The sequence below is a fragment of the Centroberyx gerrardi genome, chromosome 5 (genome assembly GCF_048128805.1).
Source record: "Centroberyx gerrardi isolate f3 chromosome 5, fCenGer3.hap1.cur.20231027, whole genome shotgun sequence".
NCBI lineage: Eukaryota > Metazoa > Chordata > Actinopteri > Beryciformes > Berycidae > Centroberyx > Centroberyx gerrardi.
Window position 1 is genome coordinate 36,630,609 of NC_136001.1, and position 24,807 is coordinate 36,655,415.

General features: G+C 48.4%; 1 protein-coding gene across 3 annotated transcripts; it reads right to left on the reverse strand.

Annotated features, from left to right (window-relative positions):
- Positions 1-102: 102 nt before the first annotated feature.
- rbm12 (RNA binding motif protein 12) lies at positions 103-22,485 on the reverse strand. Of its 3 annotated transcripts, none has more exons than XR_013504894.1 (2): positions 1,993-2,227; positions 103-231 (listed from the first exon to the last, which is right to left on the reverse strand). XR_013504894.1 is itself a non-coding variant. In XM_071899429.2 (2 exons), exon 2 carries the CDS (start codon positions 13,923-13,925, stop codon positions 11,211-11,213), a length of 2,715 nt encoding a protein of 904 aa, XP_071755530.2. In that variant the 5' UTR covers positions 13,926-13,954; positions 22,395-22,485; the 3' UTR covers positions 10,184-11,210. The 3 variants fall into 3 exon arrangements, 1 of the variants encoding a protein (XP_071755530.2); XR_013504893.1 differs by lacking the exon at positions 1,993-2,227 and adding an exon at positions 22,395-22,485 and having other exon boundaries at positions 109-231; XM_071899429.2 differs by lacking the exons at positions 103-231; positions 1,993-2,227 and adding exons at positions 10,184-13,954; positions 22,395-22,485.
- Positions 22,486-24,807: the final 2,322 nt, after the last annotated feature.

The window sequence follows — 24,807 nt, forward strand, 5'->3', positions numbered from 1 at the left end:
GAGAGAGAGAAAGAGAGAGAGAGAGAGAGAGAGAGGGAGAGAGAGAGAGAGAGAGAGAGAGATGTTAATGTGACTGTTGTTATATGTTACCCCCCCCCCCCTCACCTCGGTCCAGCTGTCTCCAGTCTTCAGCAGCAGGACACACAGAGGATCAGACTTGGATCCAACATCTTTATCCAGCAGATCAGAGCAGGAGACAGACAGCTCCACCTTCGAGACACAGTCTGCCATCTGACAGACAGACAGGCAGACAGACAGACAGGCAGACAGACAGGGAGAGAGACAGACAGACAGACAGACAGACAGACAGGGAGAGAGACAGGCAGACAGACAGACAGACAGGGAGAGAGACAGGCAGACAGACAGACAGGGAGAGAGACAGACAGGCAGACAGACAGGGAGAGAGACAGACAGACACTGTGATTAGGATCTGGCTCACAGCAGCATCACATGGCAGCGAGATAAAACTGAGCAGCTCAACACCAACATCCACTTTCTATCCTATGATCCAGTAAACTGATCCAGACTGAGGAGAAACCACCAGAGAGAGATGAGCAGACAGACAGGCAGACAGGGAGAGAGACAGGCAGACAGACAGACAGGCAGACAGACAGACAGACAGACAGACAGACAGACAGACAGACAGACAGACAGGGAGAGAGACAGGCAGACAGACAGACAGACAGACAGACAGACATACAGACAGGGAGAGAGACAGGCAGACAGACAGACAGGTAGACAGACAGACAGACAGGCAGACAGGCAGACAGACAGACAGAGAGACAGACAGACAGGGAGAGAGACAGGCAGACAGACAGACAGACAGACAGACAGACAGACAGACAGACAGACAGACAGGGAGAGAGACAGGCAGACAGACAGACAGACAGGGAGAGAGACAGGCAGACAGACAGACAGACAGACAGACAGGGAGAGAGACAGGCAGACAGACAGACAGGTAGACAGACAGACAGACAGACAGACAGGCAGACAGACAGACAGACAGACAGACAGACAGGGAGAGAGACAGGCAGACAGACAGACAGACAGACAGACAGACAGGCAGACAGACAGACAGGGAGAGAGACAGGCAGACAGACAGACAGGCAGACAGACAGGGAGACAGACAGGGAGAGAGACAGGCAGACAGACAGGGAGAGAGACAGGCAGACAGACAGACAGACAGACAGGGAGAGAGACAGGCAGACAGACAGACAGACAGACAGGATATCAGACTGACTTTGACTAAATAAGTCAGATAAGCTCCTGCTCTGTGGACTCTGGCTCAGGATCAGGATCAGGATCAGGATCAGGATCAGGATCAGGATCAGCTTTGCAGATAAATGTAGTTCAGTGAAAAGTTGAATTTAATTAGTTAAACTGAATGAAAGTGAATCCTGACAGTTACCCATCAGGCACTGCTGCAGCAAAACGAGTAAAACCTGTTTCCATCAGGAGAGTCAAAACACCCAGAAAGACGACATGTCTTTCAGAACACAGAACCAGCCTGTTCTCCAACATGAACATCTACAACTATAAAGACAACTGAAACTACGACATCTGTGATCAGTTCCTCGGCAGATGAAGCTCCGCCCCCTTCTTTCTTACAACTTCAGTTTGATTGGTTGAAAATGTTTTAGCTTTGAGATCGATCCAAAAATATAGTTATAGCTATCGTTTTGGATGTTTTATAGCTATGGTTGCATCTTTTTACTGTTACAGTTTTCCTTATAGTCGAGCAATAACTACAGCCTTTAGAGAGAGAGAGAGAGAGAGAGAGAGAGAGAGAGGGAGAGAGAGAGAGAGAGAGAGGGGTGTGGTCTGCGGTCAGACTGAAGTGGCAGAGAGAAGAAGAATTAAAAATATGTTGATTTTGTAAAGAACAGTCAGCAAGACTTTCATCCAAACTGAAACTAATCCTCCCTTTTACCACACACACACACACACACACACACACACACACACACACACACACACACACACACACATTACCTTATCTGAGCCGCTCTGCCTTTCTCTTTCCAAACCACAGAGAGGAAACAGCGAGTCCGGTGGAAAACAAGCAGAGTTCTAACAGCGTTCTAACAGCGTTCTAACAGAGTTCTAACAGCGTTCTAACAGCGTTCTAACAGCGTTCTAACAGAGTTCTAACAGCGTTCTAACAGCGTTCTAACAGCGTTCTAACAGCGTTCTAACAGCGTTCTAACAGAGAACAACCTGCTCTTTATCGCGGTAGCAGCGGCTCTATCGGACTGATCCGCCGTTCGGCTGAAGGAGCGGCTCTGCTCTCATTGGACAAACAGCCGCGGAGGAGCGTTTCCTATTGGACCGCACGGCCGTCAGTCACGCCCCCTGGCTGCTGACCAGGAAGTGAGCGGACTGACGGTTTACATAACAGAAAACAACTTCCTGCAGCTTCCTGTCCAGCGACATTAAAGACAACAGAAGTGCTTCTACTGTGTTTCACCCGGCTGCTGTCCACACGCGTTATAAACTAACTGTAATCACACAGTTCAGTGTTTTATTTAACCTGCAGTCTCACTGAGAAGAATCTATCAGTGGAGACCTGAGAGAGAAACAGCCTGCAGCATGTAGACAGTCAGAAACAGTCAGAAAACAGTCAGAAAACAGTCAGAGGGGAGCCAGGGAAAACAACGAATACATTTACATTCAACTCACTTCAGAGAGAGAGAGTTATGTTGCATCTAAACGGCTTCAGGACTCAACAGAAACAGAAGATTTAAACCAAGAGAGCAGAAACTACAGAGATCCCTCTAGTTGCCCTGGTTGCCCTAGTTGCTCTAGTTACCAGCAACTACAACAGTACTGTAGATATTTGGAAGCCACACACACATTTCAGTCACAACTAATATTCTCCCATTATGCAAACACACACATTTCACACACACTTCAACATCTTTACAGAACTTCAAAATTATACAAAAGTTATGTTATAAGCTAAAAATGTATTTTTACATGTGGATGTCATTGATATGAAATGTTTTGTGGACATTTTGAAAATATGTTCTTCCAATGTGCTACTGACAACAGTATATGGTATCTACATCTATAAAACACACACAAACACCTCCATCTGTAGGAACTGAGCCATAGCTCAGTGATCGCTTGATTTAATTGTCTTCATCATCATCCTCCTCCTCCTCCTGGCAGCATGTGTGTAGACTGTCAACTGGAAATATGTAGACTGACTGACTGTATACAGACTGACTGACTGACTGTATACAGACAGACTGACTGACTGTATACAGACTGACTGACTGACTGTATACAGACTGACTGACTGACTGACTGACTGACTGTATACAGACAGACTGACTGACTGTATACAGACAGACTGACTGACTGTATACAGACAGACTGACTGTATGTTGACCTTCTTCTATTAAAGTAGGATGAGGACACATCCAACACCTGGATGTTTAAAAGGAATAGTTCAACCCAAAATTACATTGTTACCCGTGTCTCTGGTGTGTGTGGTGTGTGTGGTGTGTGTGTGTGTGTGTGTGTGTGTGTGTGTGTGTGTGTGTGTGTGTGTGTGCATACTGTTTAGATACACAGCTTCTGTATCCTGTATGCGCTGACCACCACTAAACACACTACAGCTTACAGATCTACTGTATATCTTTATTTCAACACCATGTGTTCACACTGAGCAACACCATCAGCAAGTCACCAGAGTCTGAGCGACCAGGGAAACTCAACAAGCTCGTCGCCTCGGCTGAACGTTTCTTCATCTGCCATCAACAGACAATCAGATTTGTGCTTTCTTGTTTCCCTACTGATGTGATTTAGTTTCATGAACAATAGTTAAAAATGGAGAAGTTGATTCCAGCCATTCAAAGCTTCCCAGCTCTCTACAACTTTTATTTGAAAGACAAATGTAATAAAAGTCTCAGAAACAAAGCTTGGAGAATGGCTGAGCCATATTTGGGAAGATCTGAAGGAGTTTCAATGAGGTTTTTTTGTTTATTTTCCATTCATGCTATGAAATAAGAACTTGCCTTCAAGCTATGTTTGAAGGCAAGTTAACTCATGTTAACTCATCAAAACGATGTTCTGAAAGTCAATACCAGAGCAGAACAGAGTCAGAATACAGCAACCATCAGCCAGGTTGATCAGTGTGAACACAGGGTCGGCGTGTTTCCTACGAGCATCTGGATAATTTCAGTACGCCTTAATTTACTTTACTTCCCCAGGTTAGTTCTGACAGAAACAGCAGCCGCACATGAACTTACCAACTCCAGCTAACATCAATTAGTGTGCTTGCCGTAGGCAGAGCACACTCTTACTATCTTGCATACTTATTATTCTTTTTCTACCTACCGTCTCTAGACTACGATCATCCAGTTACTATTTACCAGCTACAGGCTACCAACTGGCTACCATCTACCATGTACTATCTAACATGTATCATCTACCGGCTACCATCTGCAGGCTACTGTCTACCATCTGCAGGCTACCGTCTACCATCTGCAGGCTACCGTCTACCATCTGCAGGCTACCGTCTACCATCTGCAGGCTACCGTCTACCATCTGCAGGCTACCGTCTACCATCTACCGGCTACCGTCTACCATCTACCGGCTACCATCTGCAGGCTACCGTCTACCATCTGCAGGCTACCGTCTACCATCTACCGGCTACCATCTGCAGGCTACCGTCTACCATCTACCGGCTACCATCTGCAGGCTACCGTCTACCATCTGCAGGCTACCGTCTACCATCTGCAGGCTACCGTCTACCATCTGCAGGCTACCGTCTACCATCTGCAGGCTACCGTCTACCATCTACCGGCTACCATCTGCAGGCTACCGTCTACCATCTACCGGCTACCATCTACTGTCTACCGGCTACCATCTGCAGGCTACCGTCTACCATCTGCAGGCTACCGTCTACCATCTACCGGCTACCGTCTACCATCTACCGGCTACCGTCTACCATCTTCAGGCTACCGTCTACCATCTTCAGGCTACCGTCTACCATCTTCAGGCTACCGTCTACCATCTTCAGGCTACCGTCTACCATCTACCGGCTACCGTCTACCATCTGCAGGCTACCGTCTACCATCTGCAGGCTACCGTCTACCATCTACAGGCTACCGTCTACCATCTGCAGGCTACCGTCTACCGGCTACCGTCTACCATCTACAGGCTACCGTCTACCATCTGCAGGCTACCGTCTACCATCTACCATCTACAGGCTACCGTCTACCATCTGCAGGCTACTGTCTACCATCTGCAGGCTACTGTCTACCGTCTACTGTCTACCATCTACCGGCTACCGTCTACCATCTGCAGGCTACCGTCTACCATCTGCAGGCTACCGTCTACCATCTGCAGGCTACCGTCTACCATCTACCATCTGCGGGCTACCGTCTACCATCTGCAGGCTACCGTCTACCATCTACCATCTACCGGCTACCGTCTACCATCTGCAGGCTACCGTCTACCATCTGCAGGCTACCGTCTACCATCTGCAGGCTACCGTCTACCATCTGCAGGCTACCGTCTACCATCTGCAGGCTACCGTCTACCATCTGCAGGCTACCATCTACCGGCTACCGTCTACCATCTGCAGGCTACCGTCTACCATCTGCAGGCTACCGTCTACCATCTGCAGGCTACCGTCTACCATCTGCAGGCTACCGTCTACCATCTGCAGGCTACCATCTACCGGCTACCGTCTACCATCTGCAGGCTACCGTCTACCATCTGCAGGCTACCGTCTACCATCTGCAGGCTACCGTCTACCGTCTACCATCTGCAGGCTACCGTCTACCATCTGCAGGCTACCGTCTACCATCTACCATCTACGGGCTACCGTCTACCATCTACAGGCTACCGTCTACCATCTACAGGCTACCATCTACCACCTACCAGCTACCGTCTACCATCTACCGGCTACCGTCTACCATCTACAGGCTACCGTCTACCATCTACCGGCTACCATCTGCAGGCTACCGTCTACCATCTGCAGGCTACCGTCTACCATCTACCGGCTACCGTCTACCATCTACAGGCTACCGTCTACCATCTACCGGCTACTGTCTACCATCTACCGGCTACCATCTGCAGGCTACCGTCTACCATCTGCAGGCTACCGTCTACCGTCTACCATCTGCAGGCTACCGTCTACCATCTGCAGGCTACCGTCTACCGTCTACCATCTACGGGCTACCGTCTACCATCTACAGGCTACCGTCTACCATCTACAGGCTACCGTCTACCATCTACAGGCTACCGTCTACCATCTACCGGCTACCATCTGCAGGCTACCGTCTACCATCTGCAGGCTACCGTCTACCATCTGCAGGCTACCGTCTACCATCTGCAGGCTACCGTCTACCATCTGCAGGCTACCGTCTACCATCTACAGGCTACCGTCTACCATCTACAGGCTACCGTCTACCATCTACCGGCTACCGTCTACCATCTACCGGCTACCATCTGCAGGCTACCGTCTACCATCTACCGGCTACCGTCTACCATCTACAGGCTACCTTCTACCATCTACCGGCTACCATCTGCAGGCTACCGTCTACCATCTGCAGGCTACCGTCTACCATCTGCAGGCTACCGTCTACCATCTACAGGCTACCGTCTACCATCTACAGGCTACCGTCTACCATCTACCGGCTACTGTCTACCATCTACCGGCTACCATCTGCAGGCTACCGTCTACCATCTACCGGCTACCGTCTACCATCTACAGGCTACCGTCTACCATCTACCGGCTACTGTCTACCATCTACCGGCTACCATCTGCAGGCTACCGTCTACCATCTGCAGGCTACCGTCTACCATCTGCAGGCTACCGTCTACCATCTACCGGCTACCGTCTACCATCTACAGGCTACCGTCTACCATCTACCGGCTACTGTCTACCATCTACCGGCTACCATCTGCAGGCTACCGTCTACCATCTGCAGGCTACCGTCTACCATCTGCAGGCTACCGTCTACCATCTGCAGGCTACCGTCTACCATCTACAGGCTACCGTCTACAGGCTACCGTCTACCATCTACAGGCTACCATCTACCGGCTACCGTCTACCATCTACAGGCTATCGTCTACCATCTACCGGCTACTGTCTACCATCTACCGGCTACTGTCTACCATCTACCGGCTACCATCTGCAGGCTACTGTCTACCATCTGCAGGCTACCGTCTACCATCTGCAGGCTACCGTCTACCATCTACCGGCTACCATCTACAGGCTACTGTCTACCATCTACCATCTGCAGGCTACTGTCTACCATCTACCGTCTACCATCTACCGTCTACCATCTACCGTCTACCATCTACCGGCTACCGTCTACCATCTACAGGCTACCGTCTACAGGCTACCGTCTACCATCTACAGGCTACCATCTACCGGCTACCGTCTACCATCTACAGGCTACCGTCTACAGGCTACCGTCTACCATCTACCATCTACCGGCTACCATCTGCAGGCTACTGTCTACCATCTGCAGGCTACCGTCTACCATCTGCAGGCTACCGTCTACAGGCTACCGTCTACCATCTACCATCTACCGGCTACCATCTGCAGGCTACTGTCTACCATCTGCAGGCTACCGTCTACCATCTGCAGGCTACCGTCTACCATCTACCGGCTACCATCTACCGTCTACCATCTACCATCTGCAGGCTACCGTCTACCATCTGCAGGCTACCGTCTACCATCTACCGGCTACCATCTACAGGCTACTGTCTACCATCTACCATCTGCAGGCTACCGTCTACCATCTACCGGCTACCATCTACAGGCTACTGTCTACCATCTACCATCTGCAGGCTACCGTCTACCATCTACCGTCTACAGGCTACTGTCTACCATCTACCGTCTACCGTCTACCATCTGCAGGCTACCGTCGACCATCTACCGGCTACAGGCTACCATCTACCGGCTACCATCTGCAGGCTACCGTCGACCATCTACCGGCTACAGGCTACCATCTACCGGCTACCATCTGCAGGCTACCGTCTACCATCTACCGGCTACTGTCTACCATCTACCGGCTACCATCTGCAGGCTACCATCTACCATCTACAGGCTACTGTCTACCATCTACCAGCTACCATCTACAGTATAAAGGCTACCATCTACCATGTACCATGTATCATCTGCCGTCTACCATTTACAGGCTACCATCTACAGTATAAAGGCTACCATCTACCATGTACCATGTATCATCTGCCGTCTACCATCTACGGCTACCATCTACAGTATAAAGGCTACCATCTACCATGTACCATGTATCATCTGCCGTCTACCATCTACTGGCTACCAGCTAGAGGCTACATTCTACTGGCTACTGTCTACCAGCTCTAGGATTCCTTCTGCCAGTTAGCGGAGGTGAACAGTATTTTCTAGCAGGAAGCTAATATTTACAGTATTTCTCATGTGACCTGAATGCAGCATGAATGTGTCCTGTACTCACCTGCTGGTCCCGCCTCCTGGCTGTTTGTGTATTGGTCAGCTGGAAGGGGGAATTCCAGCAGGATGAATGATTGACATGTCATGGCTCAGTGTCAGGTAGTTTGGACTGACAGCAGGAGGGAGATGAGCCACACACACACACACACACACACTTCAACAGGCGTGCATCCTCAGCATCAGCTCAGTCTGTTGTCTAATTTTTATTTTTATTCAAACTGTGTATCTCTTTCTGTCCTCTACACATCCAGTGTACCGTCAACAGGAGGACACACACACACACACACACACACACACACACACACAGTGTCTTCATCAACAATCTTTTGTCCAGGTGGTGTTTCACTGAGCTTTATTAAGGCCATCTCTCTCTCACACACACACACCTCAACATGACATGCACAAGCAGTCCACAGTGTCAGTGTGTATCAGAGTGTGTCAGTGAACCTGTCTGGTGGTTAACGGTTTCCTGATAGCTGACAGTTCCTCTTCAGAAATGAAACGCTCAGAAAAAACTCATTATGGCATAAAACTTGACTAGCTGCCTTCAACTGGCGCCCCCTGCTGGTTGGGTTCACATATTCCCATTGGCATTCAGTGGAAACCAGTTTATCATACTTTATAATACATGCTTGGCCATACACAGTAAGCTATAGAGCCTCCATGTTAGTCTGTTAACATCCATGCTAGCCTGGTCATTAGCCTCAGTGGTATCTGATGTTGGGAGATATTCCTGGTGAAACTGCCTGACCAGTGTGGTAACAGTCCAGCATGCTGGACTTCACTTCACTTTAGACTGGAAGATAAGCAACATGGAGTTATTAAAAGACATGCAACCCATCCAACCTAACCGAGCCTGAAGCAGCAAAAAAGATTTCCAGCCAAATCCTACCGGAGGATTTGTTATTCTACAGACCATCAGATCCCATTGTGAGGCGGAAACTGTCTGATAAGACTTCAGCAGGTAGAAACATTTACCACCTAACAGGACTGGATGGTTCTCCACATAATAAATACCACATGTTGTTGCACTGAAGATGTCGACACGTAGGTCTAGTCCACACAGGACCAATCCTCTTCTTTTACATAAGAGAAACAAATTACTCAGTAAGTCAACTATTCCATAAATCACAATTTTTTCTATAATCAGACACAGTGAGAAAGGAGCAGACAGACCAGAAGAGAGCGGATAGCGGAAGAGAGGGCGTTTGCATCAGGAATGTCCTTTTATTAGCCAAAGCAAAGGAGACTCCATGACATCATGTATGGTTGTATGTACACACTGACAGAAAATCCTAATCAGCATCAAACATTATCAAACGTATAGACAGTTCATCTCATACAGACAGCAAAAGGCTACGAAACTAAAACACTAGAGTAGTGACAGAAGACACTAAAGGGTTCATCATTACAGCTCAACAGTCCACACCCCTACTGAGCATGTGCAGTGGCGTCCAACACTGGAAGAGGAAGCAGTTGTCCATGTTGTCCAAACAGAGCAACAGAAGCATTAATGTGACAGAAGAAACAGACTGCAGCGGCCGAGTCATTATTTACAGCAAAACATGAGTCAGCACTTTCTCCATCCGCAGCATAGCAACAGAGCACTGTGGTCGACATGTTACCGTGGCAACACAGCACTGTCAACACTTTACTATAGCAACATAGCTTGATGTCAGGTTTTTTTCTTTTTTTTACCAGGGCAACAGGGTATGTCAACATTTTCCATAGCAACAGGGCCTGCCACCATTTTACCATGGTAACAGCTTTTAATCAACCTTTTACCATGGCAACAGAGCATTGTCAACATTTTACAGTGGCAACAGAGCTTGACGTCAGTATTATTTTTACCATAGCAACGGGGCATGTGAACATTTTCCATAGCAACGGTGCATGTCAACATTTTACCATGGCAAACAAAGCATAAACATTTGATCATGACAACATTGATTTTCATCAACATTGTACCATAGCAACAAAGCATAAACATTTCACCATGGTAACAAAGCTTTTCATCTACGTTTTACCATAGCAACAGAGCATGTAAGAAGTTTACCATAGCAAAGGAGCATGTAGATTTTACCATAGCAACAGACCATGAACAGATTTTACCATAGCAACAGAACATGAACAGATTTTACCATAGCAACAGAGCATGTAGAAATTTTACCATAGCAACAGAGCATGTAGAAATTTTACCATAGCAACAGAACATGTAGATTTTACCACAGCAATATAGCATAATTTAAGCTTGTACCATAGCAACAATGCTTGTCAGCCTCATTATCATCATCACGTTACCTTAGCAACTAAACAGGTGAATTCTTTCAGCATGCTCCAGCTCTGGACATGATTGGACAAAAAGCTGCGTTGTCATGGAAACAATTTGCTCAAGGCCAATAGGAAAGGCCAAACGCTCCTGCCACAGTAATCAGAAATGACCATCATCATCATCATCATCATCATGGCAGTTTATTTGTGCTACCAGTCAGTGGTGGAACTGAAGGAAAGATGAGAGTTTGAATCAGTTAGTTAGATTTCTCCTCCTGGACAGATTGCAGGGGAGGGGCTTACCTGCCTTTACCTAAACACAAGGGGAGAAGCTTCAGTAATGATTGGTAGTCAGTGGAGAGAGTGAGCTCTAAACTGGGTTGGTAACAGGCTGAGAGGGGTTGGTTCATGTTGGGTCCATTTCCCCTGGACAGTTTATTTGTGTTGGGGTTACAGTCTGTTTTGTTCTGGGTGTTGGTCTCTAGCCCAGGCTGATTTTGACCTTGCGTGCTCCGATGGGTCTGTCATTGAGGTCCATGACGGCGGCGGTGGCCTCCTCGTGGTTCTGGAAGGCCACCATGGCCTCGCCGGTCGGCAGGCCTTTCTCGCTGAACTGGAGGCAGACGGAGCCCGGCAGCACCTGGTAGCCGTAGAAGAAGTCCATGATCTCGTCCACCGTCACTGTGAATGGCATGTTCTGGAGCTTCACGATCGTCGGGCCGGCGGCACTGCGTTGACTGCTGGGATTACTGGGTCCGCCGGGGGCCGGCTGGTTCCGCAGGCCGTCGGCTCCCGGGCCGAAGACCTGCTGTCCGCCGCTAGCCCCGCCCCCTGGACGGCCCTGGCTGCTGTTAGCTCCGCCTCCTCGGTTCTGTCCTCCTGCTCCTTTCCTGTTGGTGTTGTCGAACGGCGCCAGGCCTCTCAACCCGTCCTGACCGAACGGACCTCCTGCTGTGGCTCCGGGGCGGAAACCTGGCGGCTCCAGGATGGGAGCTCCAGGAAGACCGGCTACTAGTGGAGGAGCCACGCCCAGACTCACCTCCCCCAGTCCTGCCGCCAGAGGAGGGAGAGGAGGGGGGCCCGCCAGCCCGTTCCCCGGAGCTGAGAACGGAGAGACGAAGGGGGCGCTGTTGAGGTTCCCCATGGTGTTCCTAAGGAAGTTAAACTCCTCCCCACTCATTCCAACAAACGGGTTGATCTGGGGCTGCTGGGGGCTGGGCTGGCTAGGCTGGTGCTGGTTCTGGTTCTGGTTCTGCTGGTTCTGGTTCTGGTTGCGCTGGCCCCTCTTGTTTTGTGGAGGAGGATTCCTCTCGATCTCCTTCATTTGCTCAAAGGTGACCAGGTGGACGAAGGCGTCGCGGCCGTTGAGTTTCTGGCGGTGCAGCCTCTCGGCCTTGCGGGCGTCCTCCTCAGTCCGCAGCTGGAAGATGGCTTGGCCCAAACCGTTGCCGTGGTTATCTGTCAGAACCTTCAGGCTGTCCTCGTAAAGCCCCACCCCCTCCAGGAAGGCACGGACATCCTTCTTGGAGACGTTGTAGGGGATGTTGGTGATGTGAGCGCAGTTCCTGGGAGCTTTCGAGCCATCCTGGTTCTTGCCGTCACCCTGCGCCACGGCACGCTTTCGGATGCCGTCAATCTTCTCCAGCATTCCCTTGCGGCTGATCGGGTGGACCTGGATGAAGCGACTGCCCATGTACTGCATGTGGGCACCCAGAGCGGTCTTGTAGTCCTGCTCGGTCTTGAACTCCAGGAAGCCTTCTCCTGTGGCGCGTCCGTTGGGCCCGTAGGCAATGTAGATGCTGTCTTCCACGATGGCCAGGTTCTTGAAGAACTCCTGGATCTGTTTCTTCTCAGCCTCGTAGGGAAGGCCCTTCAGGTAGATGCAGAACTCCTGGCGGTGAGGAGATCGCGACCTCCCACGCTGATCCCTGCCTCCCACCCCAGCGTTCCCACGGCGATGCTGCTGGTCCTGTGATTCATTGCTGTTGATTGGTTTGTTACTGTTGTGAGGAGCGGGGCCTGTTGCGCTGCCATTGAGGCTGGCCCATTGCCGCTCAGTTGCCGGGGCGATCTCGATGAACCTTTGACCCATCATGCCACCCCCCCGTTTCACCGCTTCAAAGCTGTCCTGGGGCAAGAAGAACTTGACCATCGCCCTGCCAGTTGGCCGGCCCTGACCGTCCCTCAGCAGGCGAACACCCTCCACCCCCAGACCCCGGAAAAACTCCCTGACCTCCACCTCGGAGCAGGAGAACGGGAGGTTCTGCAGGAGGACAAACAGCTCGTCTGGACTGGCTGCTCCTCCTCCGGTGGCGGCTGCAGCGGCAGCCTTCATGTGGGCCTGGAGGCCGAGGGAGGCCAGGGGGGAGAGGGGGTTGAACAGCATGGGGTTGGGGGTTCCCAGAGGGAGGCCAGAGCCCAGACCTGCAGGAGGAGGCAGGGAGGGGTTGAAGGGAGGCAGGGAGGACATGTGTGGGAGGTGGGACATCGGAGGTACTGGGGGTCCTTGGGAGAGGGGGGAGACGGTGGGGATGGGGGGAAGGGAGGAGACAGGAGGAGGAACAGGCATGGTGGGCAGCGTGGGCATGGGGGGCATGGAGGGCATGCTGGGAAGGGGAGGGATGGGTGGAGGGCCTGAGTTGAGTGAGGCCATGGCTGTGGTGATGGTGGGGGCAGAGCTGTAACTGTTGGTGAAGCTGGGCACCATGCTGGCCAGGCTGGCCACCGCCTTGTTGCCCTGCGGCTCCTGAGATGAGCTCGCCGCCGTCACGGAGGCCTGAACGCTACCGAAACCCTGGTTACCGTGGCTACCGCTTCTCCCCCCTGCCCCCGGCTGGCCCACGGTGGGTATAGGGGCAGGGCCTGCTTGCCGGTTGGCGTTCCCGGCTGTAGGTGCGGCCGTCTCCACGGCGCCCGCCCCGGTCTCAAACCTGCGGCGGCTCAGCTCAATCATGTTCTGCATTTCTGTCTTACTGCTAAGCAACAGTGACACCTTGGAGCCCTTTATGGCCCCGCCCGTACGCATCATCCCCAGGCGGGCGTCCTCGTCGGTGGCGAAGACGATGAAGGCCTCGCCGTGCTCGCCCCCCACGATGTGCACGCCCCCGTCAGGAATGGTGAGGCCAGAGAAGAAGTGTCTGATGTCCATGGTGCCGGCCACTATGGGCAGACCCTGCAGCCTGATGACTACCGCCATACTGACCGCTAAACAACAGGCTCTACAACCTGGGGAGAGAGCAACACTAGCGTCAGACAGAGCAGAGGGGAAAGACCAGTGGCTTCCAAATGTTTCCTCAGGAAACCCAGGTTCTCACAAACTGACTTCACAGGCCAATATGTAAGCCAATCTAAAAGCTTAGCCCACAGTGTTTACATTTCAATTTCTCCAGAATAATTTAGGGACTAATTTTAAACTCCCTGCATCCCACCTTTGGGTCCTGACCCAGGCTTTGGAAACCATTGGTGTGTTTGGGGAAAGGGGGGATGCAAATTCAGGTGTGATTTAAACAGCGCTAAACATCCTCAAAATAGTTTCTTTCACAGTGCAAAACTGATTTTGAAGGCTATCCTGTAAGCTAAGTCTGTTTTCGGGTGTTAGCTGGTGTAGATTCAGGTTGTTTTAAAAAGGCTGAAGAGTCTCAAAGCACAACAGCCTCCAGAGGCAGAAATCTGCCGAACACAAGGCCAGTTACCTGAACCTGAAGCTCTGGGCGAGGGAAACGCCAAGCTAGCATTCACATACATGACAGACACTGAAAGGACTCAGCTGATGAGAATAAACACTGAGGAACAGCTTCATGGTATAATGTAGTGTATATTGGGTCATTCCGTGTCAAATCAACCAAATTTCAGAAACTTCACCAGCTCCAACTTTTTTTTTTTTGATAATTTTTCTCCTGATGGAAGATATACATAAATGATTAAGCAAGCCCAAATATTAAAGCTCACTGATCATTATTTACTGAGTTTCCCCCAATTTTGTAGAGAGAGGGTCAAAACGATAATTTTTGCCGATGATTTGGAGCAAGTTTAGGGGTCTAAAAGCGACACTGAGAAAGGTAGCAGCTCCACTATTTTTCTTATTTTACTTCTGGAGGTAGACTACAAGATTCTGGCAGTTTCAGCACTTGATTTTGTGATGTGTGCCTATGACAGTAGCTAAAAAAAAAAAACATCACAAGTGTTTTTTTTAAGAGTTTAGATGTTAATCACTCCAAATCTATCAAAGATACCTCAATATCCTTCTACTTCCTGGTTTAAAATAAAAATATGTTGGTGTCTATGCATTTGCAAGGACCTGGGTGTTTTTTTCTCTTAGATAATGACCTGTGAATATAGCTCCAGAATTTTTCAAAGGTCAAAAACTAACTGTGTGACACATGGTAGGAAGTTAGGAAGCTAGTGTTTTGTGTCCATAAAGAACAGGTTCTGAAGTAAAAATAATATAAAATTTGGAAATGTATCTTTTTCCTTCCTTAAAACAAACACAAAACAAGCACAGATCCTGTGCAGACCCATGGCGCGCCCTCTAGAGGCCATCTGACGAAGCGCAGGATCCTGCAAACCGTCCATGAGAGAGTGACCTGACTTTCTGCCCCCAGCCGTGGATTTCATGAGAGGAACAGTTCTTAATTCAATTTACGGCCCTCTGCACAACAGTTACTGTGTTGGTTTGTCACACATTGCCAATGTAGCGTATTTCTGACCCTCAAAAACATATACTGAGACACTGAGATATTTCTATTTTAAACCAGGAAGGAAAAGGATATTGAGGTATCTTTGATACTTTTGATGTGATTGATATTTAAACTTTCAGGAAAATCTCTCACTCATGTGTTTTTTCTGTTTTTTGGCTGCTGCCACAGGCACACATCACAAAATCAAGTGCTGAAACTGCCAGAATCTTGTAGTCTACCTCCAGAAGTAAAATAAGAAAAATAGTGGAGCTGCTACCTTTCTCAGTGTCGCTTTTAGACCCCTAAACTTGCTCCAAATCATAGGCGAAAATTATCGTTTTGACCCTCACTCTACAAAATTGGGGGAAACTCAGTACCCTATTTTCTTTCTGGCTGAAGCTGCGTGAGCGGGAGGGGTTCGAGTGTCTGTCGACCCGAGACAAACCGGTGGAAACCGGTTAGGATGAACCGGCCTGACAGGCAGAAGACAGGTTTCTGCAGGACAACCTGGGGAAAAGGTCAGAGAAACACTTTCCCTGTTCAAACAATTTTAACAGAATTCAACCTTTCACAGAACAGAACTAAAATAACCTGAATTTCCCCAAGGGGATTAATAAAGTGCTATCTTATATTAAAATGTTGAAAGTAGATTTAATGTTAGCTTTCATTAAGCACCGTGTGGCTGGATGTGTTGGTGTGTACAGTAGGCTTGGGCGATATTAAAAATTTAATATTGTAATATTGTCCCGCCAAAATATAGACATTATCGCTTTTTGTAGGGGTGGAGGTCGTTTTTTTGGGGGGCGTTTTATTTTATTTCTTCTGAATGACATCACATTTCTATCTAGCTATCAGTAATAATATCGCCGTGGGGCGATATTTCTATTGGAAACTATAGTGATATTCGATCGGCCCAAGCCTAGTGTACAGCAGACAGATGATTTAGTTGGCAGCTTGTGTTTGATCGGTCTTCATCCATCACACAGACAGCAGATATTCAGTCATCTGGACAGAACAGAACTGGGTTTTATGTCTAATTTCACTTCATTCTCAGTCAGCAGTCAAACCTGTTGCTGTTCTTCAACCTCAACAAACAACAACCAACTAAACTCAAGAGTCACAGGACTTAGAACAAAACTACTTTCCATACAAACACTTTAAAATGGCGAGGAGAAACAAACCCAGCAGCTTCCTGACAGTCTGACGGGCCGTCACCCAGCCAGCCTCCCATTTATTCATGTGTGTACTGGTGGAAGCCAACCAGAAGTTAGAGACCGGCTCCTCCCTACCAGAGCTCACAGTTCACAGTTTAGTGTTTGGTTGCTGGTTGCTGGTAGTTTCCCACACCAGACCTCTGCTAACCAGAACCAGGACACAGCAATGCAGCACTTCAGCAACATGTCAACCACATCAGCAACGTGTCAACCAGAACATCAGCAACGTGTCAACCAGAACATCAGCAACGTGTCAACCAGAACATCAGAAACTTGTCAACCAGAAAATCAGCAACCTGTCAACCAGAACATTAGCAACGTGTCAACTACAACATTAGCAACATGTCAACCAGAACATCAGCAACATGTCAACCAGAACATCAGCAACATGTCAACCAGAACATCAGCAACATGTCAACTACAACATTGGCAACATGTCAACCAGAACATTAGCAACATGTCAACTACAACATTAGCAACGTGTCAGCCAGAACATCAGCAACATGTCAACCAGAACATTAGCAACATGTCAACTAGAACATCAGCAACATGTCAGCCAGAACATCAGCAACCTGTCAACTAGAACATTAGCAACATGTCAACTAGAACATCAGCAACATGTCAACTACAACATTGGCAACATGTCAACCAGAACATTAGCAACATGTCAACTAGAACATCAGCAACATGTCAACCAGAACATCAGCAACCTGTCAACTAGAACATCAGCAACATGTCAACCAGAACATCAGCAACCTGTCAACTAGAACATTAGCAACATGTCAATCATAACATCAGCAACATGTCAACCAGAACTTTAGGAACATGTCAAGCAGACCATTAGCAACGTGTTAACCATAACATCAGCAACATGTCAACCTGAACATTAGCATCATGTCAACCAAATCATTAGCAACGTGCCAACCTGTACATCAGCAACATGTCAACCAGAACATCAGCAACATGTCAGCCAGAAAATCAGCAACATGTCAGCCAGAAAATCAGCAACATGTCAACTACTACATCAGCAACATGTCAACCAGAAAATCAGCAACATGTCAACTACTACATTAGCAACATGTCAACCAGAAAATCAGCAACATGTCAACCAGAACATCAGCAACATGTCAACCAGAAAATCAGCAACATGTCAACTACTACATTAGCAACATGTCAACCAGAAAATCAGCAACATGTCAACCAGAAAATCAGCAACATGTCAACTACTACATTAGCAACATGTCAACTACTACATTAGCAACATGTCAACCAGAAAATCAGCAACATGTCAACTACTACATTAGCAACATGTCAACCAGAAAATCAGCAACATGTCAACCAGAAAATCAGCAACATGTCAACTACTACATTAGCAACATGTCAACCAGAAAATCAGCAACCTGTCAACTACTATGTTAGCAACATGTCAACCAGAACATTAGTAACATGTCAGCCAGAAGATTAGCAACATGTTGTCACCCAGAGCAACATCAGCAACAGGTCGTCAACCAGAGCAACATCAGCAACAGGTCGTCAACCAGAGCAACATCAGCAACAGGTCGTCAACCAGAATAACATCAGCAACAGGTCGTCAACCAGAGCAACAGGTCGTCAACCAGAGCAACAGGTCGTCAACCAGAGCAACATCAGCAACAGGTCGTCAACCAGAGCAACATCAGCAACAGGTCGTCAACCAGAATAACATCAGCAACAGGTCGTCAACCAGAGCAACAGGTCGTCAACCAGAGCAACAGGTCGTCAACCAGAGCAACAGGTCGTCAACCAGAGCAACATCAGCAACAGGTCATCAACCAGAGCAACATCAGCAACAGGTCGTCAACCAGAGCAACATCAGCAACAGGTCGTCAACCAGAGCAACATCAGCAACAGGTCGTCAACCAGAGCAACATCAGCAACAGGTCGTCAACCAGAGCAACATCAGCAACAGGTCGTCAACCAGAGCAACATCAGCAACAGGTCGTCAACCAGAGCAACATCAGCAACAGGTCGTCAACCAGAGCAACATCAGCAACAGGTCGTCAACCAGAGCAACATCAGCAACAGGTCGTCAACCAGAGCAACATCAGCAACAGGTCGTCAGCTCAGCATTGCCGACAGCAGCAGATTTGAACAGAATGCAAACATGAAACAGCAACACTGTAGCAACACTGAGGGAACACAGGTTGCCCAACTGAGCCGCCAAGGTTCAAACCCACGACAGCTGACATGTTTGACAATATGTTGGCTTATCTAGCTGAGAGCAACTACAGCAACACATTGATGCCATACAGTGACTCCTCCGAGCCTCTTGGTGACGGCGAAGCGGTTTGACTCAGCGAAGCTTCAGGCCGACAGCCTCGGCACAGAAGCAACTCCAACTTTACGGTCCGTCCCGCACACGGGACCGGCAACCTGCCGGGTCGCTACCGTCTCCACGGGACCGGCAACCTGCCGGGTCGCTACCGTCTCCACGGGACCGGCAACCTGCCGGGTCGCTACCGTCTCCACGAAATACAACAGGCAGCGGATCAGCCGGTTCAGACCCGACAGCCCGAACACCCGCGGCCGAGCCAAGCATCGGTCACACGAAACAGTCGCCGCCGGAGACGAGGTGAGGCGGTGAGGCGACGTTGGCGTTTTAAGCCTCTGATGTCACTAATGCAACACGTTGGCAAAGATGAAGGTAAAACAGAGATAGTAAACCTCAGGAACTGATAAACCGCCGCTGGAAAAACAATGACAAACCACAGAACAGTGAAATGTACTTTTAGCTTCTCTAGAGATTACACACACAGCTCCCGGTCTGCCCACCATATTCCTAACTCCCATGATGCCTTGCGTGAATGTGGGAGGGACTTCCGTTGTAAACGATCAATCCCATTCGGTTGTTATCTTTTGAAAATGGCGTCCTCCAAACTATTTCCAGTTTTCACACAGCAATTATTTTGTATTAAACACTAAACAGAAATAAATGTATGCGATGTGGTATGTGGAGTCACTCAGCTTCCATGGATTCACAGGAAATGTGGAATTCACATTCGAGATCGAGTTTCTGAGTTGGACAGATTTCACGTGACAGAACGCACCTCGAGTTATAAGTCATTCTGCATTTTCCATGTCATATAGGCTTGGGCTGATATTTGATAATATCGAGTATCACAATATTTCCCGCGGCATCAAATATCGAAATAGAAGTCATAAGCCACGCCAATGTGGAGTTTTTAAACGAAAACTTAAAACATACCTGTTCAGCCTAGCTTCCCTGTAATTTTTAATATTTTTATTTGAATCTTATATTCATTGCTTATTTTTATTTTTAGTTTTAATGATCTGATTTATTATACTCTTAAATACATGGTCTATTTTTATTTTTTTATGACCTCTTTTCTGGTTGTTTTCTTCCATTGCATTTGTGTTGTGAAGCACTTTGAGCTGCATTTGTTTGCATGAAATGTGCTTTACAAATAAAGTCTGATTTGATTTGATGAACCAAATATTGTATCATCTGGTCCACCCAGTTCTGAAATATACATTTGTGGTATTTGTGGCGCCCCCTATGTGTTGATTTTAAAACACACCGTACAGACGCTTCCTGAACGCTGCTCAACATCTGAAACACATTCTGTACTGCCTGGACCAGCCACCACGAGTTAGGGCCAATTCTGTGTTTGGCCACGCCCTTTGTCAACTTCATTGGTCAATAGCAGCCATATTGTCCGAATTAGACTGTTTATACAACACCGGTGCATCAAGGCCCCGCCTGGATTTGTCCCAAAAATGGTGTTGATAGGTCGAAAAATGAAAAATGAAAATTTGCAGGGGGGAAAATCCATGGTGGCAGACTTTGTTAGTCCAGTTGACAGATTTGTAGAGCAAACAAGGGAATGTGTGTGGCAAGTTTCATGTCAACTGGGCTTACAGTGTGGGAGTTACGGCCTTTTGAACTTTAATTATAGCGCCCCCTTCAGGCCGACTGGGGTCAGGAGTACTGGGCGGCATCTGCACATGTTATCCATCATTCTGCCAAACGCCACGTCTGTCAGGTAGACCGAGGAGCAGCAGCAGAAGAAGAAAAGGAGTAATAAAGCAGCAGAAAAACAAAAGGGGTTTCAGCCGTACTGAACTGGACTGTCATCACACTGGACATACTGCAGCATCATGTGTCGGCCTCAGGACGCCACGTACCCACAATCCTCTGCTTCAGAACCAACTCCTCTTCCTCCGACACAGCGCTAACTTTCTCAGACTGGGACTCAACAAGTCCCAGTCCTGGTACAGGCTCCAGTACGTCATCATCATCATCATCATCATCATGATGTCAGTCATCACCCTCAGCACAGTGAACCCAGCTCCACCACACTGACATCTGATTGGCAGTTCATCCAACACAGCTACAACCCAGACTCACAGAACCAGTCCAGTGCTCCAGAGGCTCATCTGTGTATCAACACAACAATGTATGGAAATTGATCTAAATCCAGTAGACCAGCAGCAATATACTCAATCCAACAGTCTGCTGCTGTGAAAACTAAAGAAACTTCAAGTTCCACAAATTGCTCCAAACTCTCCTGTGTTAGTAACAGGATTTGTAAACAGATACTTTTAATAAGAGATTTCTAAAACTGCTCAACAAGGACAAGTAATTCATCCTATCCAACAACCGCCGGTGAACCGTCACCCAGTGAACCGTCACCCAGTGAACCGTCACCCAGTGGGAAACTGCAGCCACGCAGATCGGTTCGGGCCGAGCCGGCAAACCAAGACGCACCGGCAGCAAGAGCAGAAAGCACACAGCAGGAGAGGAAACCAGGATCACAACGCTGAACAGCAAGTATCAGAGAAACACGACATGTGTCCAGAGAGTCTAGAACCCAGACCAGGAGGCGCTGAAGCTGCAGAACGATGAACCAAAACCACAGAACTCTACAGCAGCGGGACGGGGAGAGAACAGAGCGATGGATTCAAACAGCCTGAAACCGAGAGAGAAATCAAAATACAACAAAACCAGACGAGCGCCGCGTTACAGAGGAACAGCGCTCAGTTTCATCCTTTCATCCTAAATAACAAATCACACAATTTATTCTAATAGAACAGTCCAGTCTGCATGAAACACTGACAGCTAGAATCAGGTTGTTTTTTTACTATCAGTTCCACACAGAAACCCAGTCACCCATACCAACTGTTAAACTGGTAGAGGCACATCGATGTGACGTCACCGATAGGGGCGGGACACGTTCTCTTGCGTCCGGTCACGGAGACAGGCGTGAACCGACCTGACGCTGCAGGGAGACTCAGTTCAAAACACAAATTCAGCAGCATTCCCCTTTAAATGTTAAAATGACGGAAACACCTGAACTACTCTGGAAACCTGCTGCATGGACAGCATCCCTCGGCTCAGGAGTGTTAGCTGCAGACAGTTAGCTGGCTAACGGCAACTAGCAGCTCCGCAGACCAGACACCATTTTAAACAAAGCTAGCGTTAGGAAGCTAAAGGTTTTAACAAAGCACATCACTTTATTAACAAGACGGCGGGTTTCAGCCCAGAGCAACGGCGACTTCTGACGCTAACAGTCAGAACTAGCTAGTTAGTTTTCAGTCTAAGTAATGAATAGAGCCCGTTTAGCATAAGAGAACAGGCTAACTCCGTTAGCCACCTAGCTAGCAGTGTTGGTGTGCAGCGCTTTGTGTCGGAGCAGCAGCCGGCCGGCAGCGCGCCAGCGGCGGCTGCAGTCCGGCCCGCGGCCCGGTGTGAGCGCCGCGCCGCTGCATGCTTACCGAGAAATCTGTCAACACACAGATCTTTTATTCATTAACGAGTCGAGCAGCTCTCTTCTCTCCGGTCGCTCTTCTCTCTCTGCTGGATCACGAAATGTCGGCGCAAGTACCGCGACAGCCGACGTGATGACGCAGGACGACAGTTTTTCTTGACGTCAGAACGACAGTGACATCTACCGGCTGATCAAAGTGGTTCCGTCAGAGACTTTGGTTTAAATGGTTTAGTAACTTTTTACATGACTACACTACACCTCAATAATAAAAAATATTATAATTATAACATAAATGGTAATACAATATTATGTATGTATATATATATATTGTGTACATTGATATAATCTTGCTTTTACTTGTGTACATTTAAATTGGTTCTTAATATCCATTAGTGCCTGTAATCATAATAATCTGATACTTTATCATAAGACTGTCAGTCTGTACTGCAGCACTGTGTCAGTCTGTACTGCAGTACTGTGTCAGTGTAGTACTGTCAGTCTGTACTGCAGTACTGCAGTACTGTGTCAGTGTAGTACTGTCAGTCTGCACTGCAGCACAGTGTCAGTGTAGTACTGTCAGTCTGTACTGCAGTACTGCAGTACTGTGTCAGTGTAGTACTGTCAGTCTGTACTGCAGCACTGCAGTACTGTGTCAGTGTAGTACTGTCAGTCTGCACTGCAGTACTGTGTCAGTGTAGTACTGTCAGTCTGCACTGCAGTACTGCAGTACTGTGTCAGTGTAGTACTGTCAGTCTGTACTGCAGTACTGTGTCAGTGTAGTACTGTCAGTCTGTACTGCAGCACTGCAGTACTGTGTCAGTGTAGTACTGTCAGTCTGCACTGCAGTACTGTGTCAGTGTAGTACTGTCAGTCTGCACTGCAGTACTGTGTCAGTGTAGTACTGTCAGTCTGCACTGCAGTACTGCAGTACTGTGTCAGTGTAGTACTGTCAGTCTGTACTGCAGTACTGTGTCAGTGTAGTACTGTCAGTCTGCACTGCAGCACTGCAGTACTGTGTCAGTGTAGTACTGTCAGTCTGCACTGCAGCACTGCAGTACTGTGTCAGTGTAGTACTGTCAGTCTGCACTGCAGCACTGCAGTACTGTGTCAGTGTAGTACTGTCAGTCTGTAGTGGAAACACTGCGTTCAGCGGTCAGTGCTCTGTTCTTTCCTTGGACTCCTCTTTACACCACCTCACTTGGTGCAGTCATCCGCTCACACGGCTTCTCGTACCGTTCATATGCCGACGACACCCTGCTCCTCCTGTCGTTCCCGCCGGACGACCCCACGGTCTCGGCACGGGTATCGGCACGCCTCGCCGATATCTCGGCACGGATGAAGGAACGCCACCTTCGGCTTAACCTGTCAGAGACTGAGCTCCTTGTCATCCAGCCGGTCCCTCTGTACAACAGATCAGTATCCAGCTCGAATCAGCTCAGCTCATTCCCACAAAGTCTGCCAGAAACTTGGGTGTCATGACTGATGACCAACTAACCTTTAAGGAGCGTGTGGCTTCTGTTGCTCGGTCATGTGGATTTGCCCTGTACAACATCAGGAAGATCAGACCCTACCTGTCTGAACATGCAGCACAACCAGTGCTTAATTTGTGCCGGATCCTGCCGGAACAGGATCCGGCACCTCGCGGTTTTGGACTACCTGCATTCCGGTACTTATTAGCGTGGACCCGGCACCTCTGGTGGCATGAAAGTTTTTTGGGTTTTTTTTTTGTCTGCCATGTAATAATCCCAATAGTTCACTCTTCCTTTCCCCTCCCTTCCAAAAACCGAATTGGCTCATTTCCATATGAAGACAGGTGATTACCATATTAGAAAGTAGCAGCAAGCGCATAGTAATCACGTCACATGAGTGAGCTGCTCTGCAGAGTGTGTTGTGGTAAACTTCAGACAGCGTCATGGCTAAAAGACCGTTGAATTTGCTGTCCATATGTCCGCTGTGTGGACTGTTTTTTGTTTGTTAACTGTTCTCTGCTGGGCCAATAACATCCAAATTCATATTTGCATAGATTAAAACAGAAATTATTTGGAGTGCGGACCTGTAAGTCCCACAGTTAAATATGTGGGACATTGCGCATTACGTTCAGAAATAATTGTCCAGAAATAATTGGTAATATAATTGGTTGAGTGAAGGGCTGTAAGCCACGTCACTGTGGGCATTTCAAAACCAGCTGAGTGTCGCATGTAGGCCGACTTCCAGCTGCATGGCACGACACGTTTTATTGACGTCATTTCATTATGCGCTGACATTGTTTCCTACGTTCAAAGTAGATATCCTATGAAAGTATTTATGTTGAATATTGATGCGTAACTACTCGAATTTGTCTGGTAAATAGTTGAAGCCATTGCAGTTTCCTTGATGTGTTTATGTATGATGAGGATGTCTCACAGCCAAGTGTGTGGGCA

Bases quoted from the DNA above. Each gene is read 5' to 3' on its own strand.
- rbm12 (XM_071899429.2), bottom strand. From the start codon at position 13,925: ATGGCGGTAGTCATCAGGCTGCAGGGTCTGCCCATAGTGGCCGGCACC.